The sequence below is a fragment of the Alexandromys fortis genome, unplaced genomic scaffold (genome assembly GCF_014885135.2).
Source record: "Alexandromys fortis isolate MF-2015 unplaced genomic scaffold, M_Fortis_MF-2015_v1.1 scaffold_4, whole genome shotgun sequence".
In the NCBI taxonomy this organism is placed as follows: domain Eukaryota; kingdom Metazoa; phylum Chordata; class Mammalia; order Rodentia; family Cricetidae; genus Alexandromys; species Alexandromys fortis.
In genome coordinates, this window is record NW_026067944.1 from 29832048 (window position 1) to 29857320 (window position 25273).

General features: G+C 41.3%; 1 protein-coding gene across 4 annotated transcripts in view; it reads right to left on the bottom strand.

Annotated features, from left to right (window-relative positions):
* Positions 1 to 25273, bottom strand: part of Gramd1c (GRAM domain containing 1C) — a 77959-nt gene that overhangs the window by 33107 nt on the left and 19579 nt on the right. For 3 of the 4 annotated variants that reach the window (XM_050148891.1, XM_050148890.1, XM_050148892.1), the window contains exons 4-6: positions 14669 to 14772; positions 13953 to 14048; positions 12167 to 12247 (exon numbers count right to left, since the gene is read on the bottom strand). In XM_050148891.1, coding sequence (XP_050004848.1) covers positions 12167 to 12247; positions 13953 to 14048; positions 14669 to 14772 — 281 coding nt within the window. Of the gene's footprint in view, positions 1 to 1817; positions 2139 to 12166; positions 12248 to 13952; positions 14049 to 14668; positions 14773 to 25273 lie in introns of those variants that run through there. The other variant, XM_050148893.1, reaches the window with a different exon arrangement.

The window sequence follows — 25273 nt, forward strand, 5'->3', positions numbered from 1 at the left end:
TCCCAGCAGAGGCAGAGGCAGGAGATCTCTGTGAGTTCAAGGCCAGCCTGGTCTACAGAATGAGTTCCAGGACAGCTGGATCTACACAGAAAAACCCTGTCTCAAGAAAAAAACAAAACAAAACAAAACAAAAAACGTAGTGACCAAGTCTAAAAAGCTCTAAGCTGTATAGCAAAACAAAAACATCATATTCTAGTAACTAACAGACTGGATTCTAGAAGTATTACATTTAATTATATGATTAAGCAAGACAAGAGAAAGCCAGCATGCTACTTGAAGCAACTGTCAACAAGATCTTTCATCCATTCCACAACTATTTATGGGGAATGAAATGTGTGCTATAATACTAGATTCTAACGGCATAAAAAATCTCCGCATCAAGTACTTCTAATGTATTTGACGTGATATAGCACACCATTAAATAAGACACATATATTCATGTGCTGATGAACTAGTAGACTCAATGGGATAGGGAAAAGAAAAGGAAGAAAATATTACTGAGGATCAGGGTGGCCAGATGATGCTCCACAGTAGAGAGGGGGCTTCTGGGTAAGATGAAAGAAAGATGGATGTGGGGAAGGAGAACTGAGAAAAGATGGGGAGTAAGGTCTGTTAGAAAGCCAGAAAATCCTCTGTCAGCTGACTGGAGAAGCATTTTAAAGCTAGGAGGCAGACTATAAAAGTATGTAACGGGGTCAAATGTATAAATGCCCTGAATGCAGCCCTGAGAGTCCCTTCACCAACACCACTTCTGTCCCCTCTTCCGGGACCATTCCCCTGCCAGCAGCTGTGCCTCCGTCCTCCTTTCTCTGGCTGGGCTTCATTACGTTTCATAGAGTGGGCTCTTAAGAGGAAAACTGTGCTTTCAACTGCTGTCTGCCGGCCATGAGAACACTTTATAGCAATTCAGATGTCATCATCCACATTTCGAAATGTCAAGAAATATTCACCCAATAACTACAGTAAAGGAGTCGAGCTACGAAACAACAACAACCAAAAGACGAGCCTCTTTGTTTGGAGCTAATCATATCAACTCAGAGTGGGAATCTCAGTTTGGCGAACTCTAACTGAAATGACACATCCAGAAAATGGAACATTTATAATGTTAACTATTTACTAGAACTATCTCTTTACTGGATGGAGTCGTCTGAAGCAGAATATCCAGGGAAAAAAGACAAAAGTCCATGAGTGACAGTTAAGGAACTACTGTCCTTTGTCCTAAAGGAACTTGACTTCTACCCCAGAGACTCATGTGTGGACTCTGTCTTCATAGCAATAATTCATACTTTGAATTAACTAAGTCTTCCAAAGACACCATCTTTGAAGCAGCATCATAAAGGATGGTTAGCATTACCAAAAGAAGACAGCACACCTCTGTTCGATTATTAACCTGTCACAAAACTTTTTGAAATAACAGACATTTCTAAAGATAAAAACTAAAGCAAACAAAAAAATCAATGGTGAACACTCGGCTTCCTAATTGTCAAAGAAATGAAACTTGCAAAAACAAAATGCTATTTGAGTTAATTAGCAAGATAATTTCAACATACATTTAGATCCATTATGTATGTATGTAAATACATACTTGGTTAATGGAAAACAAAACAAGATTCATTCAACTCATGGTGTTGTAATTTGCTGGTTTGTTAAAAAGGTCTGTTTTCGCAAGGCTGTCCAGCTGTCACGAAAGCGTTGCTATTGACAATCACACTGTTCAAACATGCCCCGTCTCATAATCGCAACTTTTGCAGTGTTTAGCAGCTGAACCTTGAGGGGGAAAAAATGACCTAAATGTTACACGCAAGCTGACCACGTACCTGCAAAGGATAGGCTCCGGGCTCAGCCTGCAGATACTTGAGCAAAATAAAGATGAACCAGGCAGTAATCGGATAGGACTCAGAGTCAGCAGATCAATTTCTGGCCCAGAAAGCTTTGTATTCTAAGTATTCTGTGAAATCTGTATCCACGGTGGAGCTTCACAATTTTGATAACAGCTAAGCAAAATCGCTACTTCGATTTTCTATTCTGTTAGGAGGCACTTTGCCATGGAAAAGTCAAGCTGAGTACAGTGGGAAGCCTCCGCTGTTGCTTCCGGTTGCAAGCCAGCCCCAGCCCTCTTTCCTGGGAGCTGGTCGGAACGTCAGCTCAAGTCACACCTCACTCCACAGGTTCCTAAGCCACGCCTACTAGAAGAGGCTAGGTAAACAGTGTTTTGTTAAAGGGACAGTTCCTAGTTTCTTCCGTCTGACACACAGATTGGAGAACTGGCTGCAAATGAAAAGGTCTCAGGTGTGTTCTACCGGGAAAACCTTCCACAATGTTATTTTAGTCCCACGTGATATTAGCTATGCTAAAACTTCAACTTCCCCATGACAACACTTTTCGATTTAACTCTAGAAAATCATTAATATCTGTTCCTATATCACTTTCTGACCAGTATTTCCACCAGACTCTTGCATTCACAACTAGCACAGACTCTATGCTCCTGAGTACCACAGGAGGAACTAGCACAGACCCTACGCTCCTGAGTGCCACAGAAGGAACGTCAGGGAGGAACAGGAAGGACAAGCTAGCTATTCAGGTGGAGCACCGAGCCTGTCTTTCGTCACTGACAAGTCTAAGGTGACGTCTTGCTTACTCAATTCTTCCCTTGAAAATATTTCTGGCTTTAGTTCATTCAGAATAATCTCCTGGCAGAGTTCTGGTCTATAATAAATAGGACAGAGTCTCATCTACCAATTCAAATTTCTCCCAAGAAGAAATGTTTTAAATCAAAAATCATGACCTGCCCTAATTCCTACCAATTCACTCCCTTCATTTAGTCAAGTATACAGACAGGCTAAATGTCGCTTGATGAACTACAGAGAGCAGCTTTTCAGAACACTGAAGTCTTCATCAGAATGGCGCTAAAGCAGTCTACCCACTCACTGCTGTGAGTCTGGTGTGTGGCAATGCCTTTAATTCCAGCATTCGAGAAGCAGAAGCAGGTAGCTCTCCCATTCTGCAGAGAACACGGTGGTGAGTTCCAGGACAGCCAGAGCTACATAATAGAAAGACCCTATCTAAAGAAATAAAAGAATTCCACTTCCTTCTGTGAAGGAGGGACACTGGGGGCCAGCTTTCACTGTGAAACTTGGGTGTGTTGTCCTAGGTCCTCATTGGTTGAAACTGTAGGTATACCTACTTCCTCTGCTCACTAAATAACTGTGAGAGAGTTTATCTGTAATTGATATACATGTACCTCTTTTACTGACTATAAAACTTCTTAGAGAAAACAAACTTACTGGTAAAGAGAACATAACTAAATTTAGTATGCTTAGAGGAGAAAATAGACCCCTATACCCCCCCGCAAAAGTTGAATGCTTAAGGAAGCCCAGGATACAATGGGTAAGTAGAAGAGGCGTGGACATCAAAGAGGTTCAGGGAAATAACAGAGCGAAGAGAAAAATCCAGAAAGACTGACATCCTTCCTCATGGAGAAATAGACGAAGTTGCTGATCACTGCTGAGGAGTAAGATGAGCAGGTGACTAGCAATGTGTGGCAAATGCCAGCATCCGACCATGGTGCTGAGGAGTAAGATGAGCAGGTAACTAGCAATGCTGAGGAGTAAGATGAGCAGGTGACTAGCAATGTGTGGCAAATGCCAGCATCCGACCGTGGCGCCGCCTGGCACTCAGGTCACTATGACAAAAGTGTGTATGCTCTGAGGCTGAAGGAGTAGCCAGGTCATGGAGAACTAGGTGCGCCAAGCTGAGCCACATGACCACACTATGAGGCATCGCCTCATGGCTTCATGCAGAAAAGGAATGAAGTTTGAGCTGTGCTCCCAAAAGACACTTTTAAAAGTCTGCCCAAGGACAGATCAAAGTGTTAAAAGGAGCCCTGTGGGCGAAGGGTAAGGACTTTGATGACAGTAGACATGACTGGCAAAGAAGTTTGTAAGAAACAAGGATTTGTCCATGGTTCTGGTTTGGATGACTGGGCTGAAAATAGATGAGCAGTTCTGCCAACCAAAAAGGCCAATATAGGAATCTATATTGTCTTAGTTAGGCTTTCTATTGCTGTAAAGAGACACCATTACCATGGCAAATCTTACAAAGGAAAACTTTTAATTGGAGGTGGCTTACAGTTTCCGAAGTTTAGTCCACTATCACCAAGGTGGGACATGGTAGCATGCAGACAGACATGGTGTTGGAGAAGGAACTCAGAGTTCTACACATTGAGCCACAGGCAGCAGAAGGAGACACTATGTGCTACACTGGACATATGTTGAGCATAAGAGACCTCAAAGCCCACCCCTACAGTGACACACTTCTTCCAAAAGGCCACCCCTCTAATAGCCCCACTCCCTAGGGGACAATAATTTAAAGCACGAGTCTATGGGGGCCATACCTATTCAACACACCATGTATAGTTTTACCCTTTAGGCTATCATGTAGCAAATATAATTAAAATTGCAGTTTTGCTGTTTTTTTTTTTTAATAAGGCAGGCTTAAATGCTGCATTTATAAGATTTAAACTACCAGGAAAGTAACTTAAGTGCCACAGGATCACCTCTGTAGAACTAGGACTGTGACACAGAGAAAACCTGTCTAGAAAAAAAATTCCACTCTCAGGGTGCACTTTTGAATTTTTTATCTTTTTGTGTATGATGTGTGTGTTCAGTTGTGTGTGTGTGTGTGTGTGTGTGTGTGTGTGTGTGTGTGTGTGTGTAAAACACTGCATGCGTATAGAGGTCAGAAGACAATCTCAGGTGAAACCTTGCCTTATACTCCAGATGAGGCAGGGTCTCTGGTTGCCTGCTGTGTATGCTGGGCTATCTGGCCTGTGAGCTTCCAGGAATTCCCTGTCTCCATCTCTTATACTGTGATTGACACTGTGGAATCACAGACCTGTGCTACTGCATCCTGGATACACACTTCTGTGTCCTCCCTTGGTGAGCTCTGAGGATCCAACCTCAGGTACTCAGTAAAGAGCAGGAGCAAAGCATTTTATCCACTGATACCTCTATCCAGCTCAAGCACTCTTAAATTCTAAGGAGAGCTGGCTTCCTGGAGCCCACAGGAAAGCTTGATTATGTGTGAATCCGGCCTAACCAGTAGTAATCCTAAATCCAATGACAAAGTATAAAAGATATAACTGAGTTTTAACAACAAAACCTTTTGATTTTTCATCCTTGTTATTGCTGAGAGCCATATGTATATATTTACACATACATGTGCTCCTGGATTAGTAATTCAATTATTTAAATAGAGTTTCTTTATACATTATTTTTAAAATAAGTTTCTTATAGTTTAAAAATGAACTAAACTCGCTGCTGCCTGTAGATCAGGATGTAAAGATCTCAGCACCAGGGCCATGCCTTCCTCTATACCGCCATGTTCCCTACCATGACAATGATGGACTAAGCCTCTGAAACTGTGAGTGTAGTCTTCACTCTTCATCAAGAAAGCTTCTCTTTGCCATAGGTGGGAACCACTACTGAAAACCACAACCAACCAATATGCAAAGTTGTGGAGCCCAGTCCCAAAGGCTACATCTACAAAACACTCACACCCAAGGCTCAGGGAACATTGCGGAAGAGGGGGCAGAAAGATCATAAGAGTCGGAGGATCAGGGCGTTTGTTGTGAGAGGATGTCTCCTGATAATATAGGAAGCCATACCAGTAAAGTTTCCCTAACACGACAGTCCAAACGCATGACACCCATGGCCATGCTGAACTGCTAGAAGGAGAGCCTATGAGGCCTCAGTCCTACACAAAGAACTACAGGCCCTGAATAAAGCTGAGAGGGGGAGAGGTGGTGGAGCAAGGGAAGAACACATTGGTTGCCCAGTGCCAAATGGTCAACCCTGAAAACATACATACAAGTAATATTCTACGGACTCAACGGGTTTTATATGGGACTTCTAAGTATATGCAAACACATATATGTATACAGTAACAACTGATGAATAAGGAAGCCATCCATGGAGGAGAGTGGGGAGGATTCTTGGGAGGACTGGGAGGAAGGGAAGGGAGAAATGTTGAAATTAAAGTAAAGGGAGGAAATGAATTAAATATATACTTAATTTAGGTTGAACCCTGAGGGGTTCTGAAACAATTTCTCACCACCTTTGGCTTTTCCCTTGAACAAAAGGAATTGCAATATTTTATAAATTAGGGATACTTCTTATTTAGACACTAAATCCTTACAACTCTGATAAATTCAGACACTTAGACTGTGTTTATTGAACATCCGATACATGTCATATTCAGCTTCTTACCCAAGCTAGCATGCTATAGACAGGAAGGACACACGGTTGCTATTGACTCTGACCAAAACGTCATGCCTGACAGGCGGAGACTGTGTGCAGTAAGTGGAGACGGATGTCACCAGCTGTGTGGTAACACTGAGCTCTGTCGCTGAATACACGACAGTGAACAAGATAGACATGGCCTTTGCCCTCCAGGTGTTTACAGCCCAAGCAAGAAGAATGAAAACCAAGAGTTGGAATTGCAGCAGGTATTATAAGGGAGAAACGCAAAATGGGAAGAAAGATGAAGGCTACTTCAGATTTATTTAGGAGACTCAGGACCAGGGATAGGAAATTAGGGAGTGCAAGTTGCAGGCAGAGTAGGTTTGAAGACTAGTGCACACTCAAAAAAAAGCAGAGCATTTAAGAGAAGATATTGAAACATTTGAGCCATAGCTGGAGAGGTGAACTGGGCCCAGATTATGAAGTCCCCATGTAAACTTTTGGGGCAATAGTTATTAAACAAGGAGCTAAAATAAGTCCCCATTATCACAAAATAAAATAAAATAAAAAGGAACAAGAAACAAGCCAGTCTCAGGCACATATTTTAAAAGCACAACTTTGGCTGTAGTGTTATTGAGGATTGGACAAACTGTCTGGAAAGGGCCATATAGTAAATGTATGCTTGGTGAGCCATATGGTTTCTCTTGCAAATGCTCAACTCTGCTAGTGTCGTGTGAAAACATAAACAAATGAGAATGGCTGCGTTCCAAAAAAACTTTATTTATGGGCACCGAACTCAGAATTTCACATGACTGGCAAGTATCAAGAAGTGTTATTCTTTTGTGTGGTGTGTGTGTGTGTGTGTTTAGCCATTAAAAATGTAAATTAACTGGGCTTGGTGGCATTTAGGAGGCAAAGGCAAGAAGATTACAAGTTCAAGGCCAACCTGGCCTGCAAGGTGAACCACTGTCTCAAAAATCAAACCAAAAAAGCACACAGAGATAGGACTGACTCGCTGGCTCCAGTAAGGGAGATGGGCTGGTTTAAACAGGCAAATGAGCTGGCAACAGAGTGGAGAAGAGCCTGGGCCTTATCCCGAGCTGCATGATTCCCGACAAAAGCCAGAGAAAGCAAGGACTGTTTCACATCATCTGGCCCCTGAGTCCCAGAAACTCAGTGTGCTGTTTAGACGCGCTAAGCAGGGCTAAGTGCAAAGGCTGTAGAAACTGAGATGCTATAAATCACTTCAAAATCAAGTAAGTTGACACATAAACATGTATCTAGACATTGAAGATGCTTGTCATGAGTTAATATTGGAAATACACCATCCTTTCAGAAGTAGTGTAGTAAGTCTTGAGTTGGAAAAAGAAATACTTCTATTAAAAACATTTTTTCATCTTTCAATGAGATCTCATATATCCCAGGTTGACCTAGAATTTCCTATGTGGCTTAGGAGGACCCTGAACTTCTGATGCCCTCATATACATGTCCCCAGTGCTGGGATTACAGGGACTCAGTACTTGTGCCTACCCTAAACTACTAACTGAGCTACACCCCTGCTCTGCAGACATTCTTTTTCAAAGGCACTAGCTCTTTCTCTCTTCTGTAGATTTGACTGGAAAAGAAAATGAAACAAATGCAAAAGCTTGCTGCTTAAAACATAATTAAATAAAAATGTTCTTCTATGTCAGGTAAGGTGGTACAAGCCTTTAATCCCAGCAGTCAGGAGGCAGAGGCAGGTGGATCTCTGTGAGTTTGAGGCCACCCTGGTCTACATAGTGAGTTCCAGGACAACCAGGTTATGTATTAGACCCTGTCTCAAAACAAGACAAAACCAAAACAAAGAACAAAATCTTTCTTCTAAATCAATTTGCTTTTACAGTTTTCTCATTCAAGAACTAAACAAAATTTACAAATTTTTATTTAGTACTTTTTGTTTTTGTAGAGTATCACACAAGGTCAAAAAATCAAGAGCCAGGTGTCATGGCACACACCTTTATCAGTACTTGGGAGGCAGAGGCAGGAGGGTCTCTGTGAGTTCTAGACCAACCTGGTCTATATAGTTAGCTCCAAGCCAGACAAAGCTATGTAGTAAGTCTCTGTGTCAATTAAAAGAAAAAAATTTAACTAATTGTGCCTTTTATCAATTTATAAACAAAAATAAAAAAAAACTGAAAGCAAGTTCCAATGTTTAAGTTAGGTGTTCTATCGTTGTGATAATGTGAACATGACCAAATCAACCTGGGGAGGAAAGAGTTGATTTTATCTTACAGTCCCTGAGGTCCGTCAGGGAAGAAACTTAACAGAGGAGCCTGGAAGCAGGACCTGAAGCAGAGACCACAGGAACCCTGCTCACTGGCTTGCTCCCTCCAGCCAGCTCAGTATACTTTCTTACACATCCAAGGACCCACCTGTCCAGAGATGGCATTGTCCCCAGTGTGCTGGGCCTCCCAAATCAATCCTTAATCAAGAAAATCTATCCACGTATTTGCTAGAGAAATGGCTCAGCAGTTAAGAGGATTGGCTGTTCTTACAGGGGACCCAAGTTTAATTCTCAGCACCCACATGGCAGCTCACACTCATCTGTAACTCCAGTTCCAGGGCATCTGATGGCCTCTGCTAGCCTCCAAGGGCACCAGGCATGCATGTGGTATACAGACATATGTGCAGGCAAAACACCCATATGCTTAAAATAACATTTTAAAAAAAGATTTTAGTTAGGACACTTTTAGGTAGTATTTAAAATATAAGTTTAAACATTGTTTCTTGTCTCATTACAGAGCAGAAATGACCCCTATTATTATTAACTAGGAGGTAATGCCTACTTGACATGGCATTGCGTGTCTAGTGCCAAAGACAAAGGTTTGCCAAACTCAGGTAATATATGAAGATGGTAGTCCTCCACACATGTGAACAAAGAACACAGAAGTCATCATTCACACATACATACACATACATACATACATACATACATACATACATACACACACACCTGCATAAGCACACACCTAAACAACATGTGCACAATAAATAATCAATGTTAAATTTTTAAATGGTGTTTCACTTGTAAGTTCAGTCATTCCAGTCTTAGTGCTGGTTTTGTTTTTGCTTTCTTTCTCTTTCTTTGGTTTGTTGAGACAGGGTCTTCATAACAAACCCCAGGCTGGCCTTGAACTCTCGAATCTCCTACTCCAGCATCCTCAGTATCAGAATCATAGCCACACACCACTTCCTCATCTCCTCTCCTTTACTCTGGGTAGATCTGGGTAAAGTCTGTTGATTTTTAATTTTTTTCAAGAAAACTTTTCATTCTATATGATTCCAATTTACATTCTCTGTTTCATTCATTTCTGCTGCAGTGCTTATATTTCTTTGATTCTGTTTATACGAAGTTTGTTTGCTCTTCTTTTTCTAATTTCCTAAATCCAAAAGGTAGGTTGTTGATTCAAGATCAGCCTTTTAAATATATAACAAGTGTTTACGTTATAATCTCCCCTCTAAACGCTGCTTTAGCGGTGTCCCATGAGATTTAGTGTAGTTTTGTTTTCATTTAGCTTGTGAAAGGGCTTTTTTTAAATTTCCCTTGTGACTTATTCTTTTCCCCAGCGGCTCTTTAGGAATGCTCTACTTAGCTTTCACTTTCTAGTGAACTTCTGGCTCCTAATTCCATCCCACTGTAATCAGAGAATACATTTTGCATTACTTTAATTCTTTTGACTGTATTCAGGCTTGTTTTATAATCTAGTATTACGGTCTGTTCTAGAGAATATCCATATGCCCTTGAGAAAAACGTCTATCTGTTGTCGTTGCATAAAACCTTCCATAGGTATCGTTTGGTCCTAATTAGCTTGTAGTGTTCTTCTATTTACTGGGGAACTCTGTCCAGTTGTTCCCATCATTGGAAGTGGGGGTTATGCACTCAGCTTTTACTGCAAAACTGTTTATCTCTCCCTTCAATTCTGTTCAGTTTCTCTTTATATAACTTAGGGCTCTGTTACTAGGTACTTATGGACTTATAACTTAATGAATTCCAGAGAACTTGGCCCGTCTACCAATACAAGTACACTCCTTGTCTGTCCACTTCAGTTTTGAGGACGACCTTGCCAGGAATGGCTTGCCAACACTGCTCTCCGTTTGCATGTAATATGATTTCCTTGTTTCACTTTCAGGATATTTGCTCTTTGAATCTATTGTGTTTCAAATACAACATATGGCTGGACTGTATATTTCTTATTCCATCAGTCTTTGGCTCTTGATTGCACTGTCTGGTTCATTTATAGTTATATGTGGATTTCTGTGATATCTAGTCAAAGATCATTTTAGGAAGTGTACTGACCAATTTTATGGCAACTTAAAGCAAGCTAGAGTTATCAGAGAGGAGGGAGCCTCAATGGAAAAAAAAAATGTCTCCATAAGATCCAGCTGTAGACAAGCTAGTAGGGCATTTTCTTATTTAGTAATCAATGGGGAGAGTGCCCAGCCCATGGTGGGTGGTGCCATCCCTGGGCTGGTGGTCCTAGGTTCTACAAGCAGGTGGAGCAAGCCAGTAAGCAGCACCCCTCCATGGCCTGTGCATCATTTCTGTCTCCAGGGTCCTGGCCTGCTTGAGTTTCTGTTCTGACTTTCTTTTATACTGAATTGTGATGTGGAAGCACAGCTGAATAAGCCCGTTCCTCCCTTTCCAAGTTGTTTTGGTCATGGTGTTTTATCACAGCCCTAGAAACCCTAAGATACTAAGTGTATTTGTTTATCAAACGTGCGTGTCCTTTTATATTTCCAATATTGGCTTCTTATGTGTTATATATGTATTTATTTTCTAGTTATCATAAATGTTTCCTTTGCTATCTTTTTTTCTTAGCATCATAGGGATTCTAATTAGCACAGTAGCATGACTACTGGAGTGAGGATGGAGCTTAGTGGGACATGCAGGACATACAGGAGGCTCTGGAGTCAGCCACCACAACCACCACAACTAGGGGACTGGGAGGTCAGCTCAGAGGTAAAACTACTTGCTGGACAAGTGTGAGAACCAAAGCTTGAATCCCAAACACCGTCATAAAATGCCAGAAATGTCTGCACAACTCCAGCCCTGGGAGACGGAGACAGCATCTGGGCTTGCCGGCCAGCCAGCCAAACCAAAACAGTGAACTTCTGGAGCAGTGAGACTCTGTGTCAAAGTGGGAAGATGGAAAGCGGCCGAGGAAGACATCAGACTTGCCCTCAGGCCTCTGCACACATGTGACCTCCACATGCTCATATTCATGCACTCACCACAAACCATTTTTAATAAAAACTTGTTAATTTACATTTTTATTACTTTTTTTAAAAAAATTCAGGTCATCAGGCTTGATGGCAAGTGCTCAGTCTTTAAGTTTTGTAAATTTTCTTTCTTCCTTTCTCTCTCTCTCTTTTTTTTTTTTTTTTTTTTTGTATTGGGCAAGGGGTAGGGTCTTTTTGATAGAGTCTCACTATGTAGTTCTGGCTGTCCTGGAAATTGATCTACAGACCAGGCTGGCCTCAAACTCACAGAAATCTTTTTGCCTCTGTCACCTGAGTGCTAGAATTAAAGGTATGTGCCATCATACCCACCTCTTCAATTATTTTTTTAGTTTAAGAAGCAACTATTGATCTTTTGCTTAAGAGTTTGAATTGTTAGCCAGGCGGTGGTGGCACACATCCTTTATCCTAGCACTTGGGCAGCAGAGGCAGGTGGATCTCTATGAGTGGAGGCCACCCTGGACTACAGAGCTAGGACAGCAGCACTGTTAACACAGAGAAACCCTGTCTTGAAAAAACAAACCAAAGGAAAAAAAAGAATTTGAATTGTCCTCAGAATTAGCTTCATGCACATAAGAAAGGATCTGCATAAGGTACACAGCAGCCCTAGCGCCTGCTTACAGCATGCCCCCCCTGGAATGAACACTTACCTTATCTAATAATACATTCTGCCACAACCTAAATATGCTTAGGTAGCTTCTGTCTCTGGCACCGAAAGATGTAAAGAAAAACTACGAAGAAAAATGAGACAAATTAAGCACCCTGAAAATTTAGAGGACACACACATTTGATAAAACAAATTCACTTAGTGTCTTAGGTTTTCTATTGTGAACCATGACCAAAGCTACTTGGGGAGGACAGTTTGTTGGCTTATGCTTCTGTATCACAGGTCTGTCATGAAGGTCTATGGGGTCCTGCTGACCAAAGCCAGCCGCTGACCAAAGCCGGCCGCTGACCAAAGCCGGCCGCTGACCAAAGCTGGATGCTGACCAAAGCCGGCCGCTGACCAAAGCCGGCCGCTGACCAAAGCCGGCCGCTGACCAAAGCTGGATGCTGACCAAAGCTGGATGCTGACCAAAGCTGGATGCTGACCAAAGCCGGACGCTGACCAAAGCCAGCCACTGACCAAAGCTGGCCGCTGACCGCACTACTGTCACTTACCTTTGTGTTAAAAAAATAAATAATTGCTGCATAAATGATATTTCTTTATAAGCCCTGCCGTATAACAGTAATATAACAAATATAATTTTCAAACACAGCGCTGTTCTTATTTTCTAGGGAAGTGAGCTAAAACTAGGCAGCTGTTTATGTTCTTCATAATTTTCTCAAACTCATCTAAACAAGTGTATAGAAAGATGCACGTTTTTATTCTGAACTTTGCAATACGATGCCTCTCAATTGAGTCACATAGGAACTAAGAATACAAGCGGATTTCAGAAATGTATATATTATTGATAGGAATTTTAAGTTTTGAAATTTTTTTCAAGTGTTAAAAATACTCCAAAAATATTGGCTCTCTGCACATAAAACACTCAAGTTAAACTCTGAGGCTTCGGAAGCTAGAGAAAGCAGTAGAATCTCCACCTGTAATCCTGAGTCTGTTTGCAGCCCTATATATTTCTCTACATTTAGCTGTCTTTTGAAAAGTCATGTTTAAAGTTGACTTCAATGAGAAAGTGCAGCAAGAGGCATCCTTGAAGGGAGCCTCCCAGTGGGCCATCCCTTCCAGTGGCTGCGCCAGTGACCACCTACCTACTACAGAGTGCTCATCTGCAGGGAGGAAGAACGCTAGTTCTGTGCTGGAGCGATTAAGGAAATTTCACACAATGATTTGGTAATTAATGTTTTCACAGACAGATTTTTCAATTCATTAAACTTAAACCTCTCGGTATATGTTCTTTTTTGAGGGGAGGGGGCATGTCAAGACAGGGTTTCTCTGTGAGTCCTGGCTGTCCCAGAACTCACTCTGTAAACCAGCTGGCCTTGAACTCAGAGATCCTTCTGCCTCTGTCCCCAGAGTGCTAGGATTATAGGCATGGGCCATCATGCCCAATTATTGATAGATATTCTTTGTAGAAGATACATTCTAGCAATCTCCAGACAGTATTGCACATACAACTTGTAACTTAATGATTACTATTGTTGCTGTGTCCTTCTGGATTTCTTTATTTTAATTAGTACACAAAGAAATGGATTTCATTGTGACATGGTTATAATCATCTTTTGTCTTAGTCACCTCCCATTGTCCTTTCCAACACCCCACTGCCCTCTTTCTCCTTGCAAATAGTAACCATTTAAACATACAAGAATCTGTTCTTGAATATCCCGTGTCTCCACCAGACACTGTAGCTTCAAGGACTACCAAACTCCTGGTGCTTATCATGTGAGACCGCTTCTTCCTGTTATTGCTGTGACAAAGATAGAGAAGTCCCTCACCTTTTCGCCCTCTGTGATGATCTGGATAGCATTTGGGATGAGTCGAGCAGTTTTCTCCTTGGTCATAAAGGTTATATTCTTTAAAGCAATAGAAATCTAAACACACACAAAAAATACTTTTTAAAACTGAAATTCATATTTTGAAATACCAAGTGTTACATCAATCTAATCCAGATTTGGCTGAAAGGCTTGCTTTAGGAGTTCTCTCTCTCTCTCTCTCTATCTCTCTCTCCCTCTCCCTCTCCCTCTCCCTCTCCCTCTCTAACACACACACACACACACACACACACACACACACACACACACACGTTCTCTATGAAAACCAAGGTCAGCATTCAGAACACTCCCTTCCATATTCTGCCCATCAATCCCACGATCTAACATTAGGACTGGGTGTGAAAGACAGTGGGAGTTCAAGCTCCACATTTAAACTCTGAGAACAATGTAGACAGTCTGTCAAGTAACCATGGTTTTGGCAGTGAATCCCTTCCAACCAAACTGTAGTAAGTACAAATGGGGCTGATGTATTGAAATTAGAAAAATACTTTACACATTTACGCATGTATAAACACATTATACTTACATAAACATAGATACACAAATACATATGATTTTACTTTTGAATCATCCTGCTTTTAAGAATACTGTGTATATATATATATATTTCTGACTATGCAATTATTTCTATCAACAAATCAAGTGCAAACATATCTTACTGTAGTTTCCCATCTGAAGATGTTGCTATAGAAACACAGCCAGTTTTCTGAAAGGTACAGCCGCCCCTGAAGCAAAATATCCCTCTGAAGGGCACAAGCATAATCTATACAGACAAAAATGAGAAAGTTATTCACAAAAATCTGACAACTGAATAAACGTTATACTACTTCGGCTTGTGGACAGTCATCTCTGTTCACTTGTTCACTTAATCATTCATTCAATGCTCTGTACAGTTACTTTGTTATGCACTAAGCTCACTAGATGTGTTTCTTACCCTTGTGGAACTTTGTAAATGAAAGGTAGGTGGAATGGTTAATATTGTCAACCTGGTAGAATCTGGAATCGTCCAGGAGACAGGCCTCTGGGCATGCCTGTGGGGGATTGTCTCAGTCAGATTAACTGAAGAAGAAAGGCCCACCCCAATGAATGTGGGTAGTACCACTCCATGGGCTGGGGTCCCAGACTGCATAAAATGTTGAAAACTCTCTCTTTCTGATGGTTAGTGCAATGTAACAAGCTGCCTCAAATCCTGCGATGGTGACTTCCTCACCCTCACCACAATGGATTATTGAGTCAAAATGAAGCTGTTCTCCTCCCTGTTGCTTTCGTCAGGGCTTTTTACAACAGCCACAGGAAAGCAGTCCCACGTGGTAGGGAGCCCCTACCTGTAGGGAAGACCGGGGTGGGAGCAGATTGGCCAGTGAGCAGGATCTAAACTGTAGAGACATGATGTTTGTGCTTGTTGGGTTTTGCCAACTCAGCATAAACTGAGTCACCTGGGAGAGGGACCTTTGTCTCTGTCACTCTGGCCTGTGGAAATGTCTGTGGGCAATTCTTGATTCATGATTGAGGTGACAAAGTTTAGCTCCCTGTGAGCAGTGCTAACCCTGGGCAGGTGGTTCTGGGTTGGATAAGAAAGCAAACTGAGCAAGCCATGGGAAGTGCCTAATTTGAACCATAGGGCCAAACTAGTGACAACGCAAGATACAAAGAGTTTCTGTAAGGTGATTATGATAACTGCTACATTTTAAAACTGCAAAGGTAATTTCTTATTTTAAAATGAAAGATGTCAGGCACAGTGGTGCACACCTTTAATCCTAGCATTCAGAAGGCAGAGGCAGACGGGTCTCTGTGAGTTTAAGGACAGCCTAACACAAGGAGTTACACGAGATTCTGCTTCAAACAAAACAAACAAAATTCAACAAAAAAGTTGAATAAGCCTCAAACTATTTAACCTTAGTTGTGTTAAAATTCTAAACAAACACTGAAAACTAAAAACGGAGCAAGGTAGTTAACACCAAACAAAAATTCCCAGTGAATCACGGAGCAGATGGGGTTGCTCACACAGTAGCAGGTGTAGCCCAGTTAGACTGGGTTGAAGGTTGTCTTCACGTTCCATTGCATTGTTATCTTAACCACAGACATTTTTTTATCATCCAGTGCTTCTTGGACTTCAGAAATACATGGTTGCCTGATTAACACACAGTGCCAACCCGCCCCACAGCTCTGATAGGCCTGGAGCACGGTCAAGGGGATTGTGCCAAATGCTGTCTGTGATGCTGGCCTTGCTGGCCTTGCTACTAAGTACGTTGAAAGCTACATACCTGAAATACTTTAACGGAAGGATATTTGGTATGCATTGACAGACTTTTCGGTAACTTTTAAATGTGACTTCCCTGAAATGTGTGCTATCATGATAAATGGAGACCACAGTAAAATTGCTTCAAATTGTGCTAAAGAAAATAAAGTATAGCAAAGGCATTACATTATATCACACACAAGAGATAAAACATTTTCTTTTAAAAAGCAAAAAATAAACATTTTTTGTACTCCCAACTTAGCTTCTTTTAAATGAGTATCTACTAGAAAAGTAATCATCATTTCAGGAAGTAAAGGTCTACCTGGTCAGTTATGTTAACAATCGGATTCACCTCGGAGGGAATAAGAAAATAATACTTATCAAGGATGTTGTTGGGGACTTTGTAACTTTATAAATAGTTTGCTAAAAAGCTGTTTGTAATGATGAAGAAATTAACCGAGCTCCTTAGGTCCCTTTGAAACATCTTGCTTCATTCGAACTGCTAGCGGTAACAGGATTGATTACAGAACAGTCAAGTGACTCCGAAGACATCTAAAGATTTATTTTAGTAACAACAATAAAATGATTAATATAGAACAAAGCAGTAAGGGAATCCAAGAGTGAGTCAGTATCATACACATTAAATAGTATACAGATATTGGATGGAGAAGGGTCATCTTTCTATCTGTTGTTTCATTGGTTAAGTAATAAAGAAACTGCTTGGCCTCTGATAGGACAGAAAATTAGGTAGGCGGAGTAGACAGAACAGAATGCTGGGAGAAAGAAGCTGAGTCAGGAGTCGCCATGAATCTCCCACCCAACACAGACGCAGGTTAAGATCTTCCCTGGTAAGCCACCTTGTGATGTTACACAAAATTTTAGAAATGGGTTAGATCAATATGTAAGAGCTAGCCAATAAGAAGCTGGAACTAATGGGCCAGGCAGTGTTCAGAAGAATACAGTTTCCATGTAATTATTTTGGGGCATAAGCCATGCAGACAGCCGGGCACAGGAATGCTGCCTGCCGCTCTCACAACAGATATTTAAATAAGCTGAATGTATTCTCTGTCCTACTACTTAGAACTTAGGCACACTGTCCATATGGGAGGCAGCAATTAGGATAATGTGCTTTTCCTTCTTCTTTTCTTCTCCCTTTGCTTTTTCTTGCTTGTTTGTTTTAGAGACAGGGCCTCACTGTGTTGCTCTGGCTGGCCTGAAACTCACAGAGATCTGCCTTTCTATGCCTTCCAAGTGCTCAGACTAAAGAAATGTACCACAATACCCAGGTTATAAAAATAAAACAAACAAAAAAAAACCTACAATGTCAGGAAATACAGGGTTCCAAATATTCCATTTTGTTGCAACGGTCACTAAACACACAGTAATGCAGACCTTACTAGACATAAAAAAAAAAAAGATTCCTTAAAACAACATTTTAAAGATTTCTTTTATATTTGTTATTTAAATTACAAGAAAGAAAACCCTCTCCTTTTTTATTTTGTTGGCTTTTTACTTGCAACAACTAAAGAGTAAATATAAGTTGAAAAAAAAGAAAAAGAAAATAAGCTTCTTCTCTCTGGGCAGACAGGGAGATGGACTTTCTTTGGTTTTTCTTAGAGTATTTTCTTCTTATACTTGTCAGTTCTTTTCCTGATCCTTGAAGGTGATTCGAATCTTTTCAAAATGCTAAACAGGCTTCTTGCCAGCTTCACAGCCCAGGGAAGTTTCTTCCAGGACCCAGGAGTCATCTGGGAAGCCGAAAGCCTAATTTCACTGGCTTCCTGTCACAAAACCACCTGTCTGTCAGAAGATGTGTTTACCCTTCCAGTGGATCTTACCCTCTCGCTGTCCCTGCTGCCTTCCCTAATTACCAGGTAAGGTTGAGATGAATTAAATGTGACACATGGAGCTGTCAACTTGGTTTATTTCGGGACTGGTCATCCTTTCTTCTTTTTTCTCTCTCCTTTCCTCCTTCCCTCCTTCCCTTTCTTCCTTCATTTCATACAGGTTCTCATATAGCCTAGCTAGGCTGACCCCCAACTCACTTTGTAGCTAACGATGACCTTGAACCCTAATCCCCTGTCTCCACCCTCCACTGCTGGAACCACAGGACTGTATGACCACACCAGTTTATCTGGTACTGAGGACAGAACACGTGAGGTGAGCACTTTACCCACTGAAGGCACCTTCGGCACCCAGCTGTATCTAAACTTTGGAAGCAACTAGTCAGTTCTATCTGCCTGTCAGTGTCTGTGATCTCACACACACCACCTCCTGAGTTTTGTTCTTATTTGTAGGCTTTGCTTTGTTACTGTTGTTGTTTTCAGACAGGGTCTAAGTGGCTCAAGTTGGTGGTGCACTCATTATGTGTCATAGGCCAGCCTGAAACTTGGTGTACTCTGCCTCCAAATGCTAGACTTGCAGACATGCATCACCATGGCTGGCTCACATTTTAGTTTATGTTTAATCAATAACAAATTGCTTTTTAAGAATGTATTCTTCTGCCTTTGTGGAGAGGTATTCTGAATTGGCAACAGATTTTGTATTGAATTATATGTCCTCAATACATTATCCTGTTTATACCTCAGTCCTGTTCACCTAGATAATCAGAGCACTCAAGATAAATTTTGGACAATAACATCACCAAAAAAGAAGAATCTCCCAAACAAGTCTTTTAAAGAGTAAAAGTATGCATACCATTACTTAAAAAAAAAAAGCAATGCATATAAGTGGTGCAAGTTGGAAGGGATATTACCTAGAGGTGTGTTTCTTTCCTTCCCCTTCTACAAACATCTTTTGAGATGACAAAGATGACATTTAATCAATTAAATTTAAGGGAGTGCTGAGGGTGGGGTAGGGAGGTACATTGGCGGACTCAAGGATTGTATACGGTTTAAGAAGACAAAAAGCAGATGCCAATGAATAAACCTTCGTATAAAATAAATGGATGAAGCCTGGGTTCCAAAATGGACACGAGAAGGCTGCATTCTCATTCCCTACCTGTGCACAGAGGTGAGTTTGCAACACGGACAGGCACGCAGTAATTGACTGACAGGCTCCTGAGGCAGACCTTAGCCACACTCACCTCCTCTCCAAACACTGGCAGCACCAGTGCCCCAGCTTTAATATAAGAGAAACAGAAATGGTGGGACCACACAAAAATGGTGCAGCCTCTGGTGTGTGTTAGTGTCACAGCGTAGAAGTCTCCTTTCAACAAGCAAGAATGGGAGGATGGTGTCATCCAAAGGCTGCATGTTCAAGACTCAGATGCCGGCCTGCGGCACTACTTAGAGGTGACAGAACCCGTGAACTGGGGGAGGGGGTCTATTGGGAGGAAATTGGGTCACTGTGATGTGGTGGCTTCATCCACAACCCCACTACACAGACCCTGCAAAAATTAACTGCTTCAACACAAGCCCCAAAGCAATGACGACAAGGACCATGGATAAGAACATCTGAAACCAGGAGTTAAAGTTAATTCTTCCATTCTCTTCCAAGTTGATTGTCTTGGTGTTTTGTCACTGGATAGAGGGTGGCTGTGAGACAGGTCAATCAGCATGCCTCTTTCCACTTTCCCACACACAAGAGTGCTCTTGGGTAAACGAGGTAGACGCCTCCAGAGGGAAACCACTCCAACTGTTCAGTCTCGTCCTGCATTCTCGGCCATAGACTACATAGCTCATATTCTTCCCATGTACAGTCTTCCTCACACCAGCCTAGCATTATCCTGACACTCAGACCCAGATCATTCCAAGGCTAAAACAACTTTTTAAAAAAAATTTTGTTGATATTTATTGAGCTCTACATTTTTCTCTGATCCCCTCCCTGCCTCTCCCCTCCCCCTTCAGTCCTCCCCCAAGGTTCCCATGCTCCCAATTTACTCAGGAGATCTTGTCTTTTTATACTTTCTACTTCCCATGTAGATTAGATCTATGTAAGTCTCTCTTAGTTCACATTGTTGTCTAAGTTCTCTGGGATTGGTTTGTAGGCTGGCTTTCTTTGCTTTATGTTTAAAAACCACTTATGAGTGAGAACATGTGATAATTGTCTTTCTGTGTCTGGGTTACCTCACTCAAAATAATGTTTTCTAACTCCATCCATTTTCCTGCAAAACTCAAGATGTCGTTATTTTTTTTCTGCTCTGTAGTACTCCACTGTGTAAATGTACCACATTTTTCTTATCCATTCTTCGATTGAGGGACATTTAGGTTGTTTCCAGGTTCTGGCTATGACAAACAAAGCTGCTATGAACATAGTTGAGCACATGTCTTTGTGGCACAATTGAGCATCCTTTGGATATATACCCAAAAGTGGTATTGCTGGGTCTTGAGGAACGTTGTTTCCTAATTTTCTGAGAAATTGCCACACTGACATCCAAAGGGGTTGTACCAGCTTGCATTCCCACCAGCAATGCAGAAGTGTTCCCTTTTCTCCACAATTTCTCCAGCATAAGTTGTCATCAGTGTAAAACAACTTTTAAAATATGAAAAGAAAGAAAACTTAAGTTTTTCCAATATGTAATTTGGGTAATCTGTTACTTCAAAGTTGACTACAACTACCTGTGGAAACATCTGGGCAGACTGGATACACTTCTGACTAATAAAACCCAAGGGGCATGGGGCTGGAGAGATGGCTGGGTGGCTAAGAGTACTCGTTGTTCTTGCAGAGGACCTGGGTTCTATACCCAGTACCCAGAAAGCAATTAACCCCAATTTGAGAGGATTTTTTTTAAGGAAATGTTATTTTAAGGTGTGTTGCTTTTATGCTGCATTTGTTAAACGCTGTGAAGCTGTGATTCTTTGCCTGTCTAAAACACCTGATGGTCTAATAAAGAGCTGAACGGCCAATAACGTGGCGGGAGCAAAGATAGTCAGGGCTGGCAGGCAGAGAGTATAAATAGAATAAAAAACGAGGAAGAGGTGGAAGAAGAGAACAGGGAGAGGAGGACACTAGTGGCCAGTCACCCAGCTACACAGCAAGCCACAGAGAAAGAAGTAAGAAAAGTATTCAGAAATACAGAAAGATAAAAGCCCAGAGGTAAAAGGTGGTTGGGATAATTTAAGTGGCAAGAAACAAGACACACTAAGGCCAGGCATTCAAGTCTAAGGATAAGCCTCTGTGTGTGATTTATTTGGGAAACTGGGTGGTGGGACCCCCAAAAAACAAAAACGTATAATACCAAACAGTTTTGAAACCCTTTTCTGACCTCTGCTGTTACTAAGCACACACATGGTGACATACATGCAGATAAAACACACATACACATAAAACATAGGTTTCAATAAATTCCAATACATGCCTAATTCCTCTTTTTTTCTTTTTATGTTCTTTTTTTGGTCTATGTATCCCGACTGTCTTCAAACTCACAGAAACCCACCAGCTTCTGCCTCCTAAGTGCCAGGATTAAAGGTGTATACTACAACATCTGGTTCCCTTTCCCATGCCCTAGCCCCGCCCTACTCTAGCTATACTCTTGGTGAGCTGGAAGCATTGAGGGTATTGGTGTGCCCCATTGTATCCTTTTCCTACAGGTTGAATTACTGGCTCAAATGTAGTTATAGATTTTAATAAAGATTTCTTAGCTCGAGATTAGTAGAGAAAAAAGAGAAGACTCAAATGAATATGAAGAGTTAAAAAAAAAGTCATGTTAGTGCAGACACTTGGAAATTTTCAAAGAAGTTTATGGCCATGCCACCACAAATGCACTTGATTTCACAGCTAAGTAGGGCTGGACCCAGTTAGTACTTGGATGGGAAGATTTTTCTACAGGATAACTAGAATAGCTGTAATCTTGCACTTATGCTTAAAATAAATAGACTAACAATCTAAACACAAGGACTGCATCTATCAAAGGAGGTCATAAGCCCTTAAAATAGGGCTACCAGTGTCCAGCACCAAATGTTGGTTAATTAGCATGGATGCATCTGGAAATGTTCTCATCGGTGACCCTAGTACTTTACCCATCCGTATTAGATGCTAGGCAGGGAATAACGTTGGCTAAGTCAGTTTTATCAATACTCAGGGGTCAGCTAAAATATTTCAAAAACTCTCTTCTGGCATAAGAATGGAGATCAAGAGCTGAGTCGACCGTAACTTTAGGTACGACTCGGCTCCCTAGGTCATAGCTGAGGCCACTACCGCCGCCTCTTCTTCTTCAGTCACTAATGACTTTCACCAAATCCAAACGACTAATTTCCAGCCCTGTATTTTCTTTATTTTTATTGTATGTGCATTGGTGTTTTACCTGCATGCATGTCTATAGAAGGGGATCAGATCCCCTGGAGACAATTGTGAGTAGCTATGTGGGTGCTGGGAGTTAAACCCTAGGTCCTCTGAAAGAGCAGCCAATGCTCTTAAATACTGAGCTGTGTCATTTTTTGAGATAGGGTCTCTCACTGAACCTGGGGTTCATCGATTGATCTAGGAAAACTGGCCATGAGCTCCACTGTTTTGCCTGTCCCTGCCCCCCTTGCTGGGGTCACAGAAGGGAGAGCAATCGCCACACATGGCTTTTGTGTGGGCTCTAGGCTTCAGACTCAGGTCCTTGCACTTATTCAGCAAACACTTCACTAACAGAGCCATCCCTCTAGCCCCTAACCTTCTGAAACTTAAATTTTTAGCGAGCATAGAAATTACCTAAATATGCTTGGGATTCTGGAAGATTGTTGCTCCTCCATAACTGTTTAATTATTCAAGCATTTATTCATTGCAATATGGTCTCATGGATATTTATTTGATTCTTCAGGTTTTTAGCCCAAATCATTGATATTTTGTTGCTGAAGATATTCTAACTTTGAACATCAGCAGCTTTCAAAATGTTGCTTTCATTTTCTTAACCCACTGTTGGTACTGTAACAATAACATGCTTCATCCTCACGGGTCTTGAGTGTCTCAGTTAGGGTTTCTATTTCGGTGAAGAGACACCAGGACCATGGCAACTCTCATAAAGGAAACCACTTAATTGGGGCTGGCTTACAATTTCAGAGGTTACATTATCATCATGGAGAGAAGCATGGCAGCATGTAGACTGACATGGGGCTGGAGAAGGAGCTAGGAGTCCTACATCTATATCAGAAGACAGCAGGAGTCTGTGTACTGGGTGTAGATTGAGCATGTGAAACCTCAAAGCCTGCCCCCGCAGTGACACACTTCCTCCAACAAGGCCACACCTCCTAATAATGCCACTACCTATGGGCCAAGCATTCAAACACATGAGTCTATGGGGACCATACTTATTCAAACCACCACACTGCTCCAGCAGTTTCTTCAGGAAGAGTGGTGCTTAAGAAACCGAGATATAAATTTTAGACACATTCCTTGCTACTAGAGTCTCAGCAGATAGAGACAGGGAATAGACAGCTGGAGTTACGCCTCCATAGCCATGGGTTCTACCTCCTTAGATTAAGTCACAAAGGTAAGTTTAAAATGTTTCTTTTTAAAAGAATTATATCTGTACTAAACATGCATAAAATATTTCAGGCTACTATTCCCTAAAAACTACACATAACACCATTTACATATTATTTACATTGTGTGAGGCACTACTAGTTATCCAGAGGTGATTTAAACATTTAAAGGAATGTTCCATGTAAATGCTATACTATTTTACACAAGGGATTGAGTATCCATGGACCTTGGAAGTAGAATTCCTGGATCCAGTTTCCTGACCTATCAAAGGGCAACTATTGGGGAATACTGTTTTAAGGTGTATTGTTTTGTTTATGCTGCTTTTGTTTAACTCTGTGAAGACCTGAATGGCCAATAGAGAGGCAAGAGCAAGGATAGGTGGAGCTAGCAGGCAGAGTATAAATAGAAGGAAAACAAGGAGGTTCAGCTACACATCTATGGAGTAAGAGTAAGATTTACAGAAGTAAGAGAATGGGGGCAACCCAGAAGCAAAAGATAGAGGGGCTAATACAAGTTAAGAAAAGCTGGCAAGAAATAAGCCAAGCTAAGGCCAGAGGTTTATAACTAAGAATACACTTCCATGTGATTTCTTTGGGAGCTGGGTTGCAGGCCCCTCCAAAAAGCTGAAAGAGTAAGACATCACATAACAGGCAACTACTTATGGCAACACACTCTTGATGGAATCATTGCACTCATTTAAGACACTGTTTCATCGTCATGATTAGCATTCTATCCTGGCATGTCCCCGATACACTGGTTATTATTAAAAATTTTAAGCAACCAAGTTTCTCAACAAAGATGTGACCCATGAACACTCATGTAACCACCACCCTGATACCATGTAACCAATGAACACTCATGTAACCATCACCCTGATACCATGTAACCAATGAACACTCATGTAACCACCACCCAAATCCCATACAGAACCATCCCAACATCACAAAAGTTCCTGGGTCAGCCACTCTCCCCTTTATATCTGAAATATCTACAGTAAACATGTTTATTGTACCAGTCAGAAAAAGATACACACACACACACACACACACACACACACACACACACACTGAAAATAATGTATAAAAGACAAAACACTAGTAGTCAAATTATACAGACAGATGGGTCACTCTTTTTCTCTGCATTTTCCTAGGTGGCTTTCCAGTTTTACAATGAGTATTTTCCACTACACAATGAAATTAATATCTTTCAAAAAGGGTACAAATCACCATGCATGGTGGTAACACACCTGTAATCCTCGTACTTGGGAGGTAGAGGCAGGAGGATAGCTCCAAGGTTAAGGCCAGCCATCCCAGGCCAACCAGGAGTACATAGCAACACCCTGCCTCAACAAAATAAAGCAAGGTCAGAGTGAAAAGGGTACATTTTAGAACTATTTCTATGAAAAGCATTTGGCTTTAAATGGGAGGCTAGCAAGAAACATTGGAAACATAGCAAAAGAGTAATAATTGTCTTTAACAATTAACATTCCATTATAATGAAGCAACAACTACCTCTCTGTTCCCTCTAAACCCTTCCATACCCTACCACAGCTTTTCCTTCAATTTCATATTTAAAATTTTTTATCATAGGAATATCTTTCTTCCGTTGGGTGTGGTGG